At 39.9% G+C, this 13455-nt stretch overlaps 1 protein-coding gene across 4 annotated transcripts in view; it reads left to right on the forward strand.

Moving 5' to 3' along the window:
- Window positions 1-12185, forward strand: part of Slc39a12 (solute carrier family 39 member 12) — a 95836-nt gene extending 83651 nt beyond the window's left edge. For 3 of the 4 annotated variants that reach the window (XR_005091624.1, XR_003734624.2, XR_003734625.2), the window contains 3 exons: window positions 3626-6647; window positions 11100-11231; window positions 11776-12185. Coding sequence is in view for 1 of the 4 variants with exons in the window: in XM_028870507.2 (XP_028726340.1) it covers window positions 3626-3754 (129 nt within the window). In the remaining 3 variants the exon portion in view is untranslated. Of the gene's footprint in view, window positions 1-3625; window positions 8752-11099; window positions 11232-11775 lie in introns of those variants that run through there. The other variant, XM_028870507.2, reaches the window with a different exon arrangement.
- Window positions 12186-13455: the final 1270 nt, after the last annotated feature.

Raw genomic sequence — 13455 nt, forward strand, 5'->3', positions numbered from 1 at the left:
CCAAGATGTAATTGCCATCATTGCCCCACTGGGCACATCTTGCCATGTTGTGGTTGGTGGGCTTTACAGCTGTGTAGGACTGTTGATTTCTTTTCTCCCTTGGTAGCTTGCGTAGCATCTTTGGATACTATGAGAGCTAGTCCTCAGGAAGGAGGTTTCTGGGTCAGTTATGGAATATTTTGGGGAATGCTGTATTAGCTCTTCTATCACAATGTGGCAGAACTTAGCAGTAAAGCACCCATTTCTAAAATTGTCTTTGTTGGGAGACTAATGCTTCTTCAATATTAATGTTTGTCAAATATCCAGTTGAAAGGCTTATTTTTGCTTGATTTAATTTTAGAGGAGTCTAGAACTTTATCAGTTTATTATAGATTTTCCAGCTTTTTGGGATTCCCTACAATGCATTTTGATCATATGGAGAAGACACGGTGGCAGGGACATGAGGAACCTGCCTTTGTTTGTTGCAAAAACAAGTTTGTATGATGAGGAAGGAGAGATACTTTTATCTCTGAGTATAAGAATAAGTATTTGGGAGTGTAGTTAGAAATTGTAAGGGTTTAGGAAAGTGGCAGCAGTGGGTTCATGGCAGGCAGAGAGAAATGAATGCTGGTGCTCAGCTCACTTTCTCCTTTTCATTCAGTTCTGGGTCCCACACCATGGATTGATAGTGCTACACTCACATTAAGGCTTCTCTGTTAGAATCTTGTGGAAAGACCTTCATAGATGTTCCATGAGTTATGTTTTCATGATGATTCTACATTTAGCCAAATTGACAATAGAAAAAAAGAACTGTTCTAGGTAAAGATGAGTTTTCCCCAGAAAATTAAAGTTCCTTGGGTATAAGATGTTAATTTGAGTCAAGCAACTTAATAAACACAGTAGTAAAAAAGAGGTAAGTTGCTTTTCTACTTGAAGGCTTCAAATTTTCTAGCAGAACCATAAAGAACATTTTCCTTAGTGCGTCTCTGAGCAAGATGCTTTTACTGAAGTTATATTCCTGTCTCTATACCTCAGTGATAATATACCTTATCCACAGTTTCAGTTCCTCTTATTTTATGTTATAGACTACAGAGAGATTAAAAAATGTACAATATTACAGTTCTACTGCCCTAGACTGCAGGGAGACTTTTCTTAATGAAAGACTTGGGGTGGCAAGAGTTGTGCATTTCAATTCTTGTTAAGAATTTTCAAAATGGGGAGAAATATATGCCCTTAAAAATTAATTCCCATTATTTCTTAGAAAAATTACTGACTGAAATGGGGAAGACTCTGAGTGGACTCTAAGAGTTGAGAAGCAATGATCAGACATGGCTTGACCTTTGGTATTTCATATTTGTCTCTCTTATCTTAAAAAGACTTTCCATAGGATTTTCTGGCGTTTTTGATGCATGTCCAAGACACACTGTGACTCCTGTGTCTACCCATGGACTTGCTAAAAGAACCCAGAGTTGTTTCAAAAGCAAATTTGCTGCTGTTTGTTATCAAGTCATTTGAGCAGTGGGCAGGAGACATTCAGACAGATTCCCCACATCAAAATTAAAACTTCCATCTGGGGATTGAAATATCATAAAACTTATAAAAATATGACTTTCATTGTTTGTTCACATCTGCAGCGTAAGGCAGTCTGGCTTTGTAGATTTTTAATCCACATTATATGTCTTAGAAACACAGAACCAGTGCTATGGTGTCTTTGTGGTAAAGATGCTGCAGAACCAGAAAGATGCTGGGTTCTGTCCTGTATCTTTATCATTTCCTGTATATGAAGTCATGGTTTTCCATCTAGCGGAACACCTTTCAACACTGTTATTTCCCACCTATTTTTCTAATGACATAAGAAGGCATTTTCATAACAGGCAAGGGTGAATTTCAGATTGAGTTGGCCTTTTTACTCCCGAATGAGCTCACTTGGCTCTTCCCTGGATCTAGTATCGCATCTGCAAAGTGGTGGGTAAGCTATTATGTTCCCAGAGACAGGATTCCACATAACTGAAAGGAGCTAAGCACTTTATCTCTCACCGGATTGTGAGGAGTAAGGGATGCAGAGGAAACACAAGGAAGGGATGCATAAATAGAATGTGCATCAGATTTTGTAGCACAAGCATTTTAAAAGTATATTCTATGTGAATGTTGTTCTTGGAGCTTGAAGTGTTTGTGGTGTTTGCTTGAGCGTGACGCCATCTGCATAGAATACAAGACTAATGACCTTCTCACTGGCAGAGGTTCTGTGGCTGTTATAGACAGGTACATTCCTCTCTGCCATTTGTTAGACGCTCCAAGTAAGCAGCAGGTCTATAGGCCTAGGTTAACGAGAACAGTAAGAAATTAAAAATTGCTTATATTTTTGTTACTTAGTTTTTGGGACAGAGTCTCACGTATCCCATGCTGGCCTCAAACTTCCTATATAGTTGAAGATGACTTCTGATTTTACTTCCTCCACCTCCCGAGAGCTGGGATTGCAGGCACGTGGCACTATGCCTGGAGTGTGCTGCTAATTCAGCCACATCCACTAAATGACAACCATCATATTTGTAAACTAAGTAAGAGAGAGGATCTTAGCTCAGTATTTGGAAATAAGTTTATTCAAAATATGAGCCGTTAAATGACCATAGGTGATATAATTGAAATATAATTATGTTGCTTAGCTTTGGAGTTAACTGTCAAAAATTGCTTTAAATTATTGACATTCAAAGATATCGGGAAAATTCAGTTGATATTGCTGATTCTTTAAGAATATCACCACAAATCCATTTTTAAGCTCTTAAGAATAAATAATGTCCACTATACACATGAACTTTAATATAATTTGGATATTGATTAACTACCATGGTACTAGAAAAATTGTTATCTGTTTCTGAGTGTCATCACAAGGGACCAAGGTGACCATGGCATCTAGTGGAAGCCAAGGAGACAGCTGAGCATCCAACAGTAGTTCTCAGTGATGCCAACATTAAGTTATATCTCCAGGCCACACTGACCTGAGTCTCTATGTATTCCAAAGGAAACAATCATACCATGATATTCTCTCTGACCCTGTTAGGGTGAGGAATTTGAACTAATCCAAGCCCCAACCCCACTGGGCTCTTCCTACAAAAGCCTGGATGCAGCTTTCTTCCCAAATGGTGCAATGACATTTGATAGACATGAAGTTATTTCCACTTGTCTCTTCAAGAATAAAATACAATCCTAGGAAATGATTTCTTTGTTCTAAAGGTCATGGGGACCTTGGTCTTCTCTTTGACAGTCAATAACCACGAGTGCTTTGCAAAAGCTAGTACATTTAGATGTTTCATAAGCCTAATGGAGCAATCAGAAATTGTACCTTTCATGTCTTATTTATTTCACACTTAAACACATTCTGAAGACAGGGGAAAAGTTGGCTTGCATTAACAGCTATGTCATTTTAAGACTTCTGACAATGTGAGAGTCCTTCCAACCACCAGCAAGTGGCTCTATTTAGCTTACATTTCAAACTTGTGGCAGGAATAGGTACTCAACCCTGGTAACTATTTGGGGAATTCTGAAGGTTATTAAGTTCTGAATAACAGTCACTCATGCTTTCCCACCAAGCTTTTCTCAGCAGTTGAATATCTCTGGATCTTATTCTGGTTTTTCGTTCTTTTTTTAGCTGCCTGAAATGACTCATGTTCAAACACAACGACCCTGGATGACGTTTCTCCTGCAGAACATTGGATTGATCCTAGGCTGGCTTTCTCTTTTGCTCTTAGCTGTATATGAACAGAATATTAGAATATAAGTTAAGATTCTCCAATATCTTACAAAATGAATTTATCCAGTCCTATCTCATTTCTTCCATGTACTCTATGCTGATCACTAAATTTGGTATTTTTATTTTAGGCAAAGAATCTGTCTTTTATCTTAACTTGCTGATTATCTATTGTAATTTTTTTAGAATTATATAAAGGTTGAGTCTGTCTTGTATTGAAATGTTTAATTTTGTTTCTGACACTGTGGTGGACCACAGTAATGGTTAATGTTAGTAAATTCTGAATTCTAGTCAACTGCAAAGATATTATTTCTCTAAGAAGAATGTTTATTTGTTGTATTTGAAGCATACAGGTGCCCTTTGGGATAAAAATCAGCTGCAGCAGTCTTGTGGGGTTTTTTTATGTTAATAATACATTTGTGATTTATAGACCATAAGGAAATATGAGAATAGAAATATAATAAAGGCTAGTTTTAATGTGGTGGTTTCAATTAGCTTCTGTTGCTTTCTACACAAATCCTGTCTTTCAAGCTGCTATAGTGTGTTCACCTGGAAGAATCAAGGCCTGTTATCAGTGGTAGATATGAATAAACAATTTGGGAAGCTCAAAAGATATAGTAGGATGTCTACCTGTTCTCCTGTAAAAGTCAGCACACATCTGTTCAAGGCAAGAATTGTTTGATGTTCCTGAATCAATAAGGTAACAAAGAGTCAGGCAGGAATCCAATGACTCAGCTCTCATAGGTTATATAATAGGCTGTGTGTGTGTGTGTGTATGTGTGTGTGTGTGTGTGTGTGTGTGTGTGTGTGTATGTGTGTAATCTTACTGATGAGTTATATGTTTGCATTGTCTCTGGGGTCACTTTAAATGGGATATCAGTAGGTGAATTCATGAACAAGGAATATTACTGGTAACCTAGAATATTATTAAAATAGAAAACAACTCAAGCTTTAATAACATTGTCCTTTGGAACATGGTGCCTACTGTTTTTCTTAGAGTTTAATGATGGGTCTTGACAAGGGAAAAGGTTGTTTTATTATAATTGTGACTCATGGCACTCAGTTATGTATCTCTCCTACCTCTTACTCACCAACTGGTGAAAGTTCTTTGTCATGCCCCAACCCAAACATAATCTTTTACAACTACTTTGATTTCAATATGAAGTGGACTTCTCCATCTGTCTTTGTACTTACCTAGAGACTCTGGGTTATTGTGTATGAGAACTCAGTGTACACCAGAAACAGCTAAGGACTTTGCTACAGAGAGCACAGATGACAGGCTTCATCAGAACCTCTGACTCTAGGGGTCTGAGAGAGTCCTGAGTCCTTGACTGAGAACTTTCAGGCATTGAAAGCAGCTGGCTGTGGCCAGACTCTGAATGCCACTGATGAAAGAAATCATATGGACCTGGCTTTGAGAACAGAGCACAGGCCTATTACCCAAGAGCTGTGTGCTTCTGACTAAGTTGGTTAACACTTCTGTTCTTTGATATTTTTCCTCAGAGGGAAGCACAGAGAACCTCAGCCTTCTGATTGTGGAGAGCAAGCTAAACTGAACAAACACTCCTTTGTACAGGCCAGCCTGGGGGAGAAGCTGCAAATGAGAAGTACCAGACACTATCTGTGTTTGTGTTTTAATGTCCAGGTTCTGATTTGGACATGTAGCCATCATTTAGGCTAACTTAATTGGAAGAGCTCTGATGGATGACTGTGGTTCTGGTCCAAGGTTAGAGAAGCCTTGGCTAAATTAAAATTTGAGATGTGAGCTGTGTACTCTATAACCTTCAAATGAGAGTGATTTTGATACCAGTGGAGTTGGAATCGGTGTGCAGGGGGGCTTGAGTGGAGCCAGCTATCAGGACACATTCCGAGTACTTCGCAAGCTTATCACTCGTGTTCTCTGATTGGGAGCAGAGACCTGGCCACTCAGAGGTCATCCTAAGGATAGTAGGATGTAGTAGCTTTTAAGGGCACCTTTTTGGGTTCCCCTTTTCTCTCCTTCACCTTATCATTGATTTGTTGATAATCAAAATGTGTTCCAGACAGCATACCCTAAGTAATCTTAGAGTTGCTAAGCCAGGCCAGGGTGGTGACTCAGTGTAAAAAGCACTTGTCACATAAGCCTGATAATCTGAGATAGACCCCAAACCACACATAAAAGGTCAGATATGGTGGCCTGTACCTGCAATCCCAGCCCTCATGCAGCAAGATGGGAGACAGAGACAGGAGAACTGACTTCACATTCATGGGCCATGTAGCCTGGAGTGACAGACAAGTGGGGTTGGGCCTCAAAGCCAAATGGAAGAACAGAAACAATTCCCAAAATTTGTTCTCTGGTCTCTTTATGTGTAATGTGGCAACTATGTACCAATATTCGCATATACTGTTTTTTTTTTTTTACTAAAATGTTTCTAGTCTTCAAAATTGAGTGATAATAATAAAAATAAGATGACAGTTCTAGACCCTCTAAAAATGAACCAAGTCTAAATTTGGGGTGGGCTGACAGTGGTTCCCTTTAGGCTAAATATACTTTATATGCCTTAAACACAGATTTTTCAATAATACTGGGGTGTGTCTGTTTCCTAGAACTCAATTTAGGTTTCTACTGTATTTCTGCTGGTGATTTGTTTACTTCTTCTTCCTCTTTCTCCTCCTCTTCCTCCTTCCTCCTTTTGTTGTTCTTTTTCATAAATCACTGGACTAGAAATGTTGCTGGGGAAAAATGAGAGCGGACCATGTAGTTTTCGTATTTGAGCATCTATCATCTACTGACAGGTCTGTTTTTAGAGACAGAGGAATTGGCCCATGCAAAGTCTGGGAAAGATGGCTTCGCTGTTGAAGGCTGAGGAGACCAGAGTCTTAGGTAAATGCATCTGTGAACTGTGGCCACTCCCAACTGTCCTGCCACCTTCCCGCTTTGCAGGTGAGACTTTGTATCTCTTTTTGAGACTCATTTCTCAAGACACAGCACAGTTACAACATTGTTTCTTTTTTGGACTGAAGATAAAGGTCATGGTCACAGGATACTAATTACTAAGGTTATTTTGGGCTCATCAATTGAGTCATTAAGAACAGTGCCAAAGTGAGATCTAGGTTCAAATCTCGGCCATACTGCTTGAAACAACAATTTCTTTTTTTTTCCCCAATGAAATAAGGTTCTGGTGATGTTAGTATAGAATACTGCTTGTGAAACACTTTGCACAGAGCCTGCAAAAATATTAATAATGATTAAAAACACCCCTCCTCCTTGATACTTTGTTTTCCTGATAGCTTCTATTCTTTCTCAGCTCTGTACCCTTCACCAGGAAATTACTGTTTTGTTGATGTAGAATGGAGATTGAACCTTTTTGTATACCTGTGCCCCTGAGCTTGAGGCTCCACAGTAGAGAGCTTGTTTGCTTAGCATGAAGAAGCCCCCAAGTCCAATCCTCAACATTGAGGAAAAAATATTAAAAATCTGTATCCATCTATAATTCTCTTTAAAGCCTCCAAGCCAGCTTCCCCTAGGGAGCTAATACCATCCTGAATGTGTGTGTGTGTGTGTGTGTGTGTGTGTGTGTGTGTGTGTGTGTGTGTGCTTCGTTTTGACTCGCTTCTAGAGAATGGATGGGGCCTCCTTTGGCTTACCCTACTCTGCCCAACCTCCCAGGCAGGCTCCATCCTGTGTCATAGTACTTACGCTCAGCAGGCATCCCCTTAACATATTCTTTCTCTCTCACAATAAGTGAGAATCTATTATGCGTCACTGCAGTTATACTTCTGAGGGTGAATAATGGAACCTGGCTGAGAAGAACATGTCTGAGGTCATGGCTGTTGTCACGACTTGATTCTGACTGAAGGAAAACAAAACTAAACAAACAAACAAAAAAAAAAATGGTTAAACTGAACCTCCCTGTTCCAACGCACCTGCTGATGGGATGAAGCCAGCCCCCAAAAGAAGCAGGGCATTGGCTTGCTGGAGGCCTGGTCTGTTTAGATAAGGCAGTTTCCTCAAGCTGAGTGTACTAACAGTCTGCACTCCTAGGAGAGGCACCCTGGGCTTCAGGGGCTGAACATACCCCAAGCCAACGTCCTTTAGTGTGGGGAAATAAACCTTAGGTTGTCATTTACCTTTTAAAATGCAAATGGAATGTAGGAGAAGTTTTGAGGGGCCAAGTGGAGACCATAAGCCAGGAGGGGTCTTAACCCCCACACCAGAAAGTCTTTAAATGATCTATTCACTATATCCAGCCCAGTGTTCTTGTCCCCAAGATGGATTATCTGCTTCACAAGACCTTCCCCACATGCTGTCAGCCCACATTGCAAATCTGTAAATTCCTGATGCTTCTCTGTCTTTGTTATGTTAAACCTCTCCACATTCCTAATCATGCTGAAATATGACTGTGTGGTGTGTGTGCGCGTGTGCAGGCAATATACATGTAAGAATGCAAAATAAAACAAAGCAGGGATGTAGTTATAAAGGTCAAGGTCCAGGACTCCAGGCTAAAAGCTGAGATTTAACCATGGGATTAAACTTTCTCCCCCCACCCCCCCACAGCACAGTACAGTGCAGTCCCCATAGAATCAGAAGGGAATGCAACTGAAAATCTCACAGTGCTGAAGACTCTCTAGGGAAAGCCAGAATATGGGAGACAAGAATAACTTAGGAGATGCTCTGACTGCAGAGATGGTAGGGAGTACACAAAGCATAACTCGTGGCCGGATCATCACAAAACCCTGCTAAAGGTCTATTCATGTCACATCCTTTTATCCAGTAGGACATGTTGGCTCTCATCAGAAAAATGACAAGACAGTCAACAAGACAAAAGAGTGTAGGTAGAAAGACAGCGCAAGCGTCATCACCAGACTCAAGAGGGAAAGAGATGTTGGAGTTATCAGACTGGAGACATAAACAGGTGTAGTTAATAGGATAAAGCTTATGGTGCAGAAATGGGCCATCTTTAAAGCAGAGAGGAGATGCCATTAAAGGTGGTGGCGCACGCCTTTAATCCCAGCACACGGGAGGCAGAGACAGGTGGATCTCTGAGTTTGAGGCCAGCCTGGTCTACAGAGAGGATTCCAGGACAGTCAGGGTTACATAGAGGAATAAAAATAAATAAATAAATAAAAATTAAAAAAAGAAAAGAAAAAAGAAAATGAAAAAAAAGAAAAAAGCAGAGAAGAATAATGTAGGCAGAAAAGACACTGTGAAGAATAAATAACTAGACATGGAGGTTAGAGGTACACTCCTAGACTATGACTAGCACTAAGGAAGGAGCAATAGAAACATCACACGAGTTCAAGTCCAGCCTGGTTTACATAGTAGTAGAACAGTCAGCGTTCAGTGTGTAACTCTTTCTCAAAAACGAGAGGAGGGGGTGATGTGGTTATAAATCCTTAAGAGAGAAACCAGAAATGTGAAGAATAGGTTGGGAGATTCTTTAAATCAACAAACATGCCCAGTTAAAGAGCCAGTCAACTTGAAGGAGTGTTCCTGAAAACATCCAGACCTGAATACAGAGAAAACTGGAAAACACAGGACAGAATGTTCCAGAGCTGTGGATCAATTAGGGAGGATGTGACATACAGGTAAAATCAGATGATGCAGGGGAGGGGAGAAAGGGAAGGAATGCAGAGGTGTTTGAAACAATGATGGTTTAGAAATAATAACACTCCAAGCCATGTGCTCAGGATGATCAGAGAGCATCGAATGGGATGAATAACAATATAAAAATCTACACCTGGATGTGCTCTTTTCAAGCTGCAGGAAACCTAGACAGAAAATACATGGAAAAAAGCCAGAGGCAAACTTAAAAAAAATCTACATAAGAACAACAACCAAAAAAAAATGATAGGAATTATCATCAGATTCTCTTCCGCATCCATGTGAAATAATGGATGGGCCAGGCCTTAACTCAGTGGTGGAGTACTTAAATGCATGAGACCCCAGGTTCAACCCCCAGTGCTGAGAAAGAATTAAGTAAAATATTTTATTATTTTAATGTAATGAGACAAGGTTTCCTTATAGCCCTGGTTGGCCTAGAATTCACTGTGTAGACCAGGCTGACCTTGAACTTACAGACATGTACTTGCAAAGACATGCACCACCATGCCACGTATTATACTTGAAAGGATAAGAACCCTCAACATATACTACTTCATCCAACAAAACTGTCCTCAAAAGTATAGGAGAAATAAAAATTTCCAAAACAGGCATTGAGAGGATTCATTTTCCATATACTCTTCCTGTAAGAAATCTTCAAACAGATTTTCAGGAAGAAACTGCTTTAGAGGCCAGAACTTGGATCTCCATCAACAATGAAAAATGTAGAGATGAAATGAATGAAAACACAGTGAAATCTTGTATTTTTGTACTTTTAATTGACTTTTGACATCTACTCAAATGATTCACCAAGCTTACATCTAAATAAAAAAATATACGAGGTTAAATCAATGTTACTAGGTTTTACCAAAACTTAAGGGCAGTGAGATGTTTTCAGTAGGTAAATGAATGAATAGACCCCGAGCTCGTCATCTGATTGAGTACAGTTGAGCAGAATGAATGGATGAGTTATCAGGGTTAGGGAGATAGGTTAATTGAAAAAGTGCTTGCTGTGTCAATATGACGGCCTGAGTTCGGAGCTCCGGCATCCATGTAAATGTTGGGTGGATGTGGAAGTGCCCTTGTCATCCAGTATTCAAGAGAGAGAGAAGGGATACCTGATAAGCTGGTCCCAAATATAAAAATGGCTAAATTAATGAACTCTGGGTTCAAGTGACTCTCAATAAATATGGTACAACTTAATGTTGGTAAAAATCCTTTGAAGAGACCTGTAACATGAATCTTCAAAGGTCTTATAATAAAAAACCTGGAGCCAGATATTGGTGTGAAAGCTGAAAGATCAGAGAAGCAAGGCAAGCCAGCTTCTACCTCTATGAAATCCCCAGTCTAAAGAGAGTGAGTTCCCGATTCCTCAGGCCTTATACACTTTTCTCTGCCCAGACATCACTTCCTGGGATTAAAGGTACATGCCATTACTGCCTGGCTCTGTTTCCAGTATGGCCTTGAACTCACAGAAATCCAGATGGATCTCTGCCTCCAGAGTGATAGGATTAAGGGTGTGTGCCACCACTGCCTGACCTCGATGTCTAACCTAGTGGCTGGCTCTGTCCTCTGATCCTCTGGCAAGCTTTATTGAGGTACCCAATATATCACCACAGAGACCACATAAAGTAAAGTCTTTCTGGTTATGACTTTGATGTTTTTGCAAAGAAGTGTGTGTAAAGGCATATGTAGAAGTTGGATTTAAATAATAAGTACTAGTAAAGATTATTTATTGAATATTTGTATGGTGCTCACTAAGTGCTTTATCTTTGTTCTCACTGGTTACTTAAGTACCACACAAAACACTTTCGAAATGAGCGGCTTGAGTCAGAACAGTTCAGAAACTTTACAAGGACAAGACAATAAGGACAAGGCATTGCCAATATGATTCTGTTGTCCCAAATGTCTTCTGCCTGACACCAGGTAAGAGTGAAGGGAACAAAGGAGACAGTTTGTACCTGCTTCCTAGAAGTGTACAAGCTACTTTAGTATGGGAAGGTCCCCCAGATGGGGAGGCTATTAAAGAGAGGGGAGCTGGGAAACTTCTAAGACACCAAACGTCTGAGAACAGATATTGCTGTAAGAGGGGCAGACTGGAGAATGAAAATGTTTTTGCCCTACAAAGATGCAAACTTTGTTCTACATACAGTTCAGGAAAGGGAGGCATTTTCCCATGTATTTTTGGAGCTGTTTGGGATTTGCCAACTGTATGTGAGTATGCTCTTCTGAAATATTCACACTAATGTGTTAGCACTCAACAGAAACTCCAGAGTTAACTCTTGCTTGTCTTTGCTCCAGAATTAACTTTTTCATGTAAATATATGAATAACGTAACAAATATGCCAGCTGCCATACATCTTTGTTGTCTTGATAGTGAATGCAAAATTAAGATAAACTATGTAGAAAACAAATCAGGTCACATAATTCTCCTAATCAAAACATCTTGTTTCTCTCTATTGCCTTCCAGACATACCCTTGTTGATTTACATGAAATCAAGACCGCATGTGAGTTACCTTCCAGATGCTCCTGGTGCATGTCCCATCGTCTTCCTTGTGTTTTGTGCTCCCACAAAATTGCATGCCTGTGTGTTTCCTTTGCACACCTGTGGCTTCTCACCTCTGTGTATTTGCCAAGGAGTCTTTTTGTTGGACATGATGTAAGCACATCCTCCTCTGGAAGTTCTCTGAACTCTGCAGGTCTCACCAAATACAGTAGGTTCATCTCATATGAGGACCTCCATCATGCCTTCTTTGCTCTACCATGTATCAATTTTTACACAGAGAACACATGGAACAACTGATACCCTCCAGTTGCCAGCATGTTATTAATGTAGAAATCCAATAAAGTTTCTCAACACTGTATCATAAAATCGGTTTTGTTCCATATGGTTTTGCCTGCCTACATGCTGATTACCACTTGTTTAAGGGAGAGCTGCTTAGTGTCTGATGTTCGGTATGTGAGATGTGTTATATGTACTTTCAACATATAATATTTTCAACTTAAGTAACCCGATTAAGTCGAGAAGAATCTGTAGTCTATTTACCAGTACTATACTTCATTTATCAGTCCCAACCTTCATAGATTGAAAGCAGCAAGAGAATATGAGTTTTGAAGTGTACCTGTTGTTGGTTGTTTTTTTTTTTTTTGTTTTTTTTTTTAATCTTTGCTCTTTTAGCTCTTTGAGAGGCCCGCCACCCAGCTCTCCAAATAAATCACACACAGAGTCTTATTCTTTTTTATGAATGTCTGGCCTTAGCTTGGCTTCTTGCTAGCTAACTTTTCTTAAATTATCCCATCTATCTTTTGCCTCTGGACTTTTTCCTTTTCTTACTTCTGTATATCTTACTTTCACTCTTACTCCATGGCTGGCTGTGTAGCTGGGTGGCTGGTTCCTTCTTTTCTCACTGCTTGATCTCTCTTGCTCTTTCTACCTTTTCCTCCCAGATTTCTCTTTCTATTTATTCTCTCTGCCTGCTAGCCCCGCTTATCCTTTCTCATGCCTTACTATTGGTCATTCAGCTCTTTATTAGAGCAATCAGGTGTTCTAAACAGGCAAAGAATCACCAGCTTCACAGAGTTAAACAAATGCAACATAAAAGAGTGAAACACAACTTGGTATCATTTAACAAATGTTCCACAGCATAAATGAATGCAACGTGTCTTAAAATAATATTCTACAACCTGTGCCTCTGATATTGCCTATGTTGATTTGGGTAAATCTTTTAAGTTATCTGAGTCTCACTACTCATCTTGGATATGGAACTTTCTAATTTGCAAAATTTATATGTGCAAGGAACATATGTTAGTCACCTTTTCATTGCTGTAACAAAATAATTAGAAGGACAACTTCCAGGGAGAAAGAATGACTTTAACTCACAGTTTTGGGGGCTCCAGTCAATGGCTGGTTCCATGACATGGGCATGACAAGGCAGAGTATAGAAGAAACATGTGGCAGTAGAGAACTTCTCACTGGGAGGCAGCCAGGAAGCAGGGAGAGTGAGAAAAGGTGCTAGGAGCTTGGCACGCCCTTCCAAGGCAAGCCCCCCGTGACCCACTTCCTCCAACTAGGCTCCACCTCCTAATTTCCATCACCAACAAATGATGCCATTGGGTTGTGAATCTAGCAGTGAGTTAGTCCACTGATTA

This window comes from Peromyscus leucopus, chromosome 5 (genome assembly GCF_004664715.2).
Source record: "Peromyscus leucopus breed LL Stock chromosome 5, UCI_PerLeu_2.1, whole genome shotgun sequence".
Lineage (NCBI taxonomy): Eukaryota > Metazoa > Chordata > Mammalia > Rodentia > Cricetidae > Peromyscus > Peromyscus leucopus.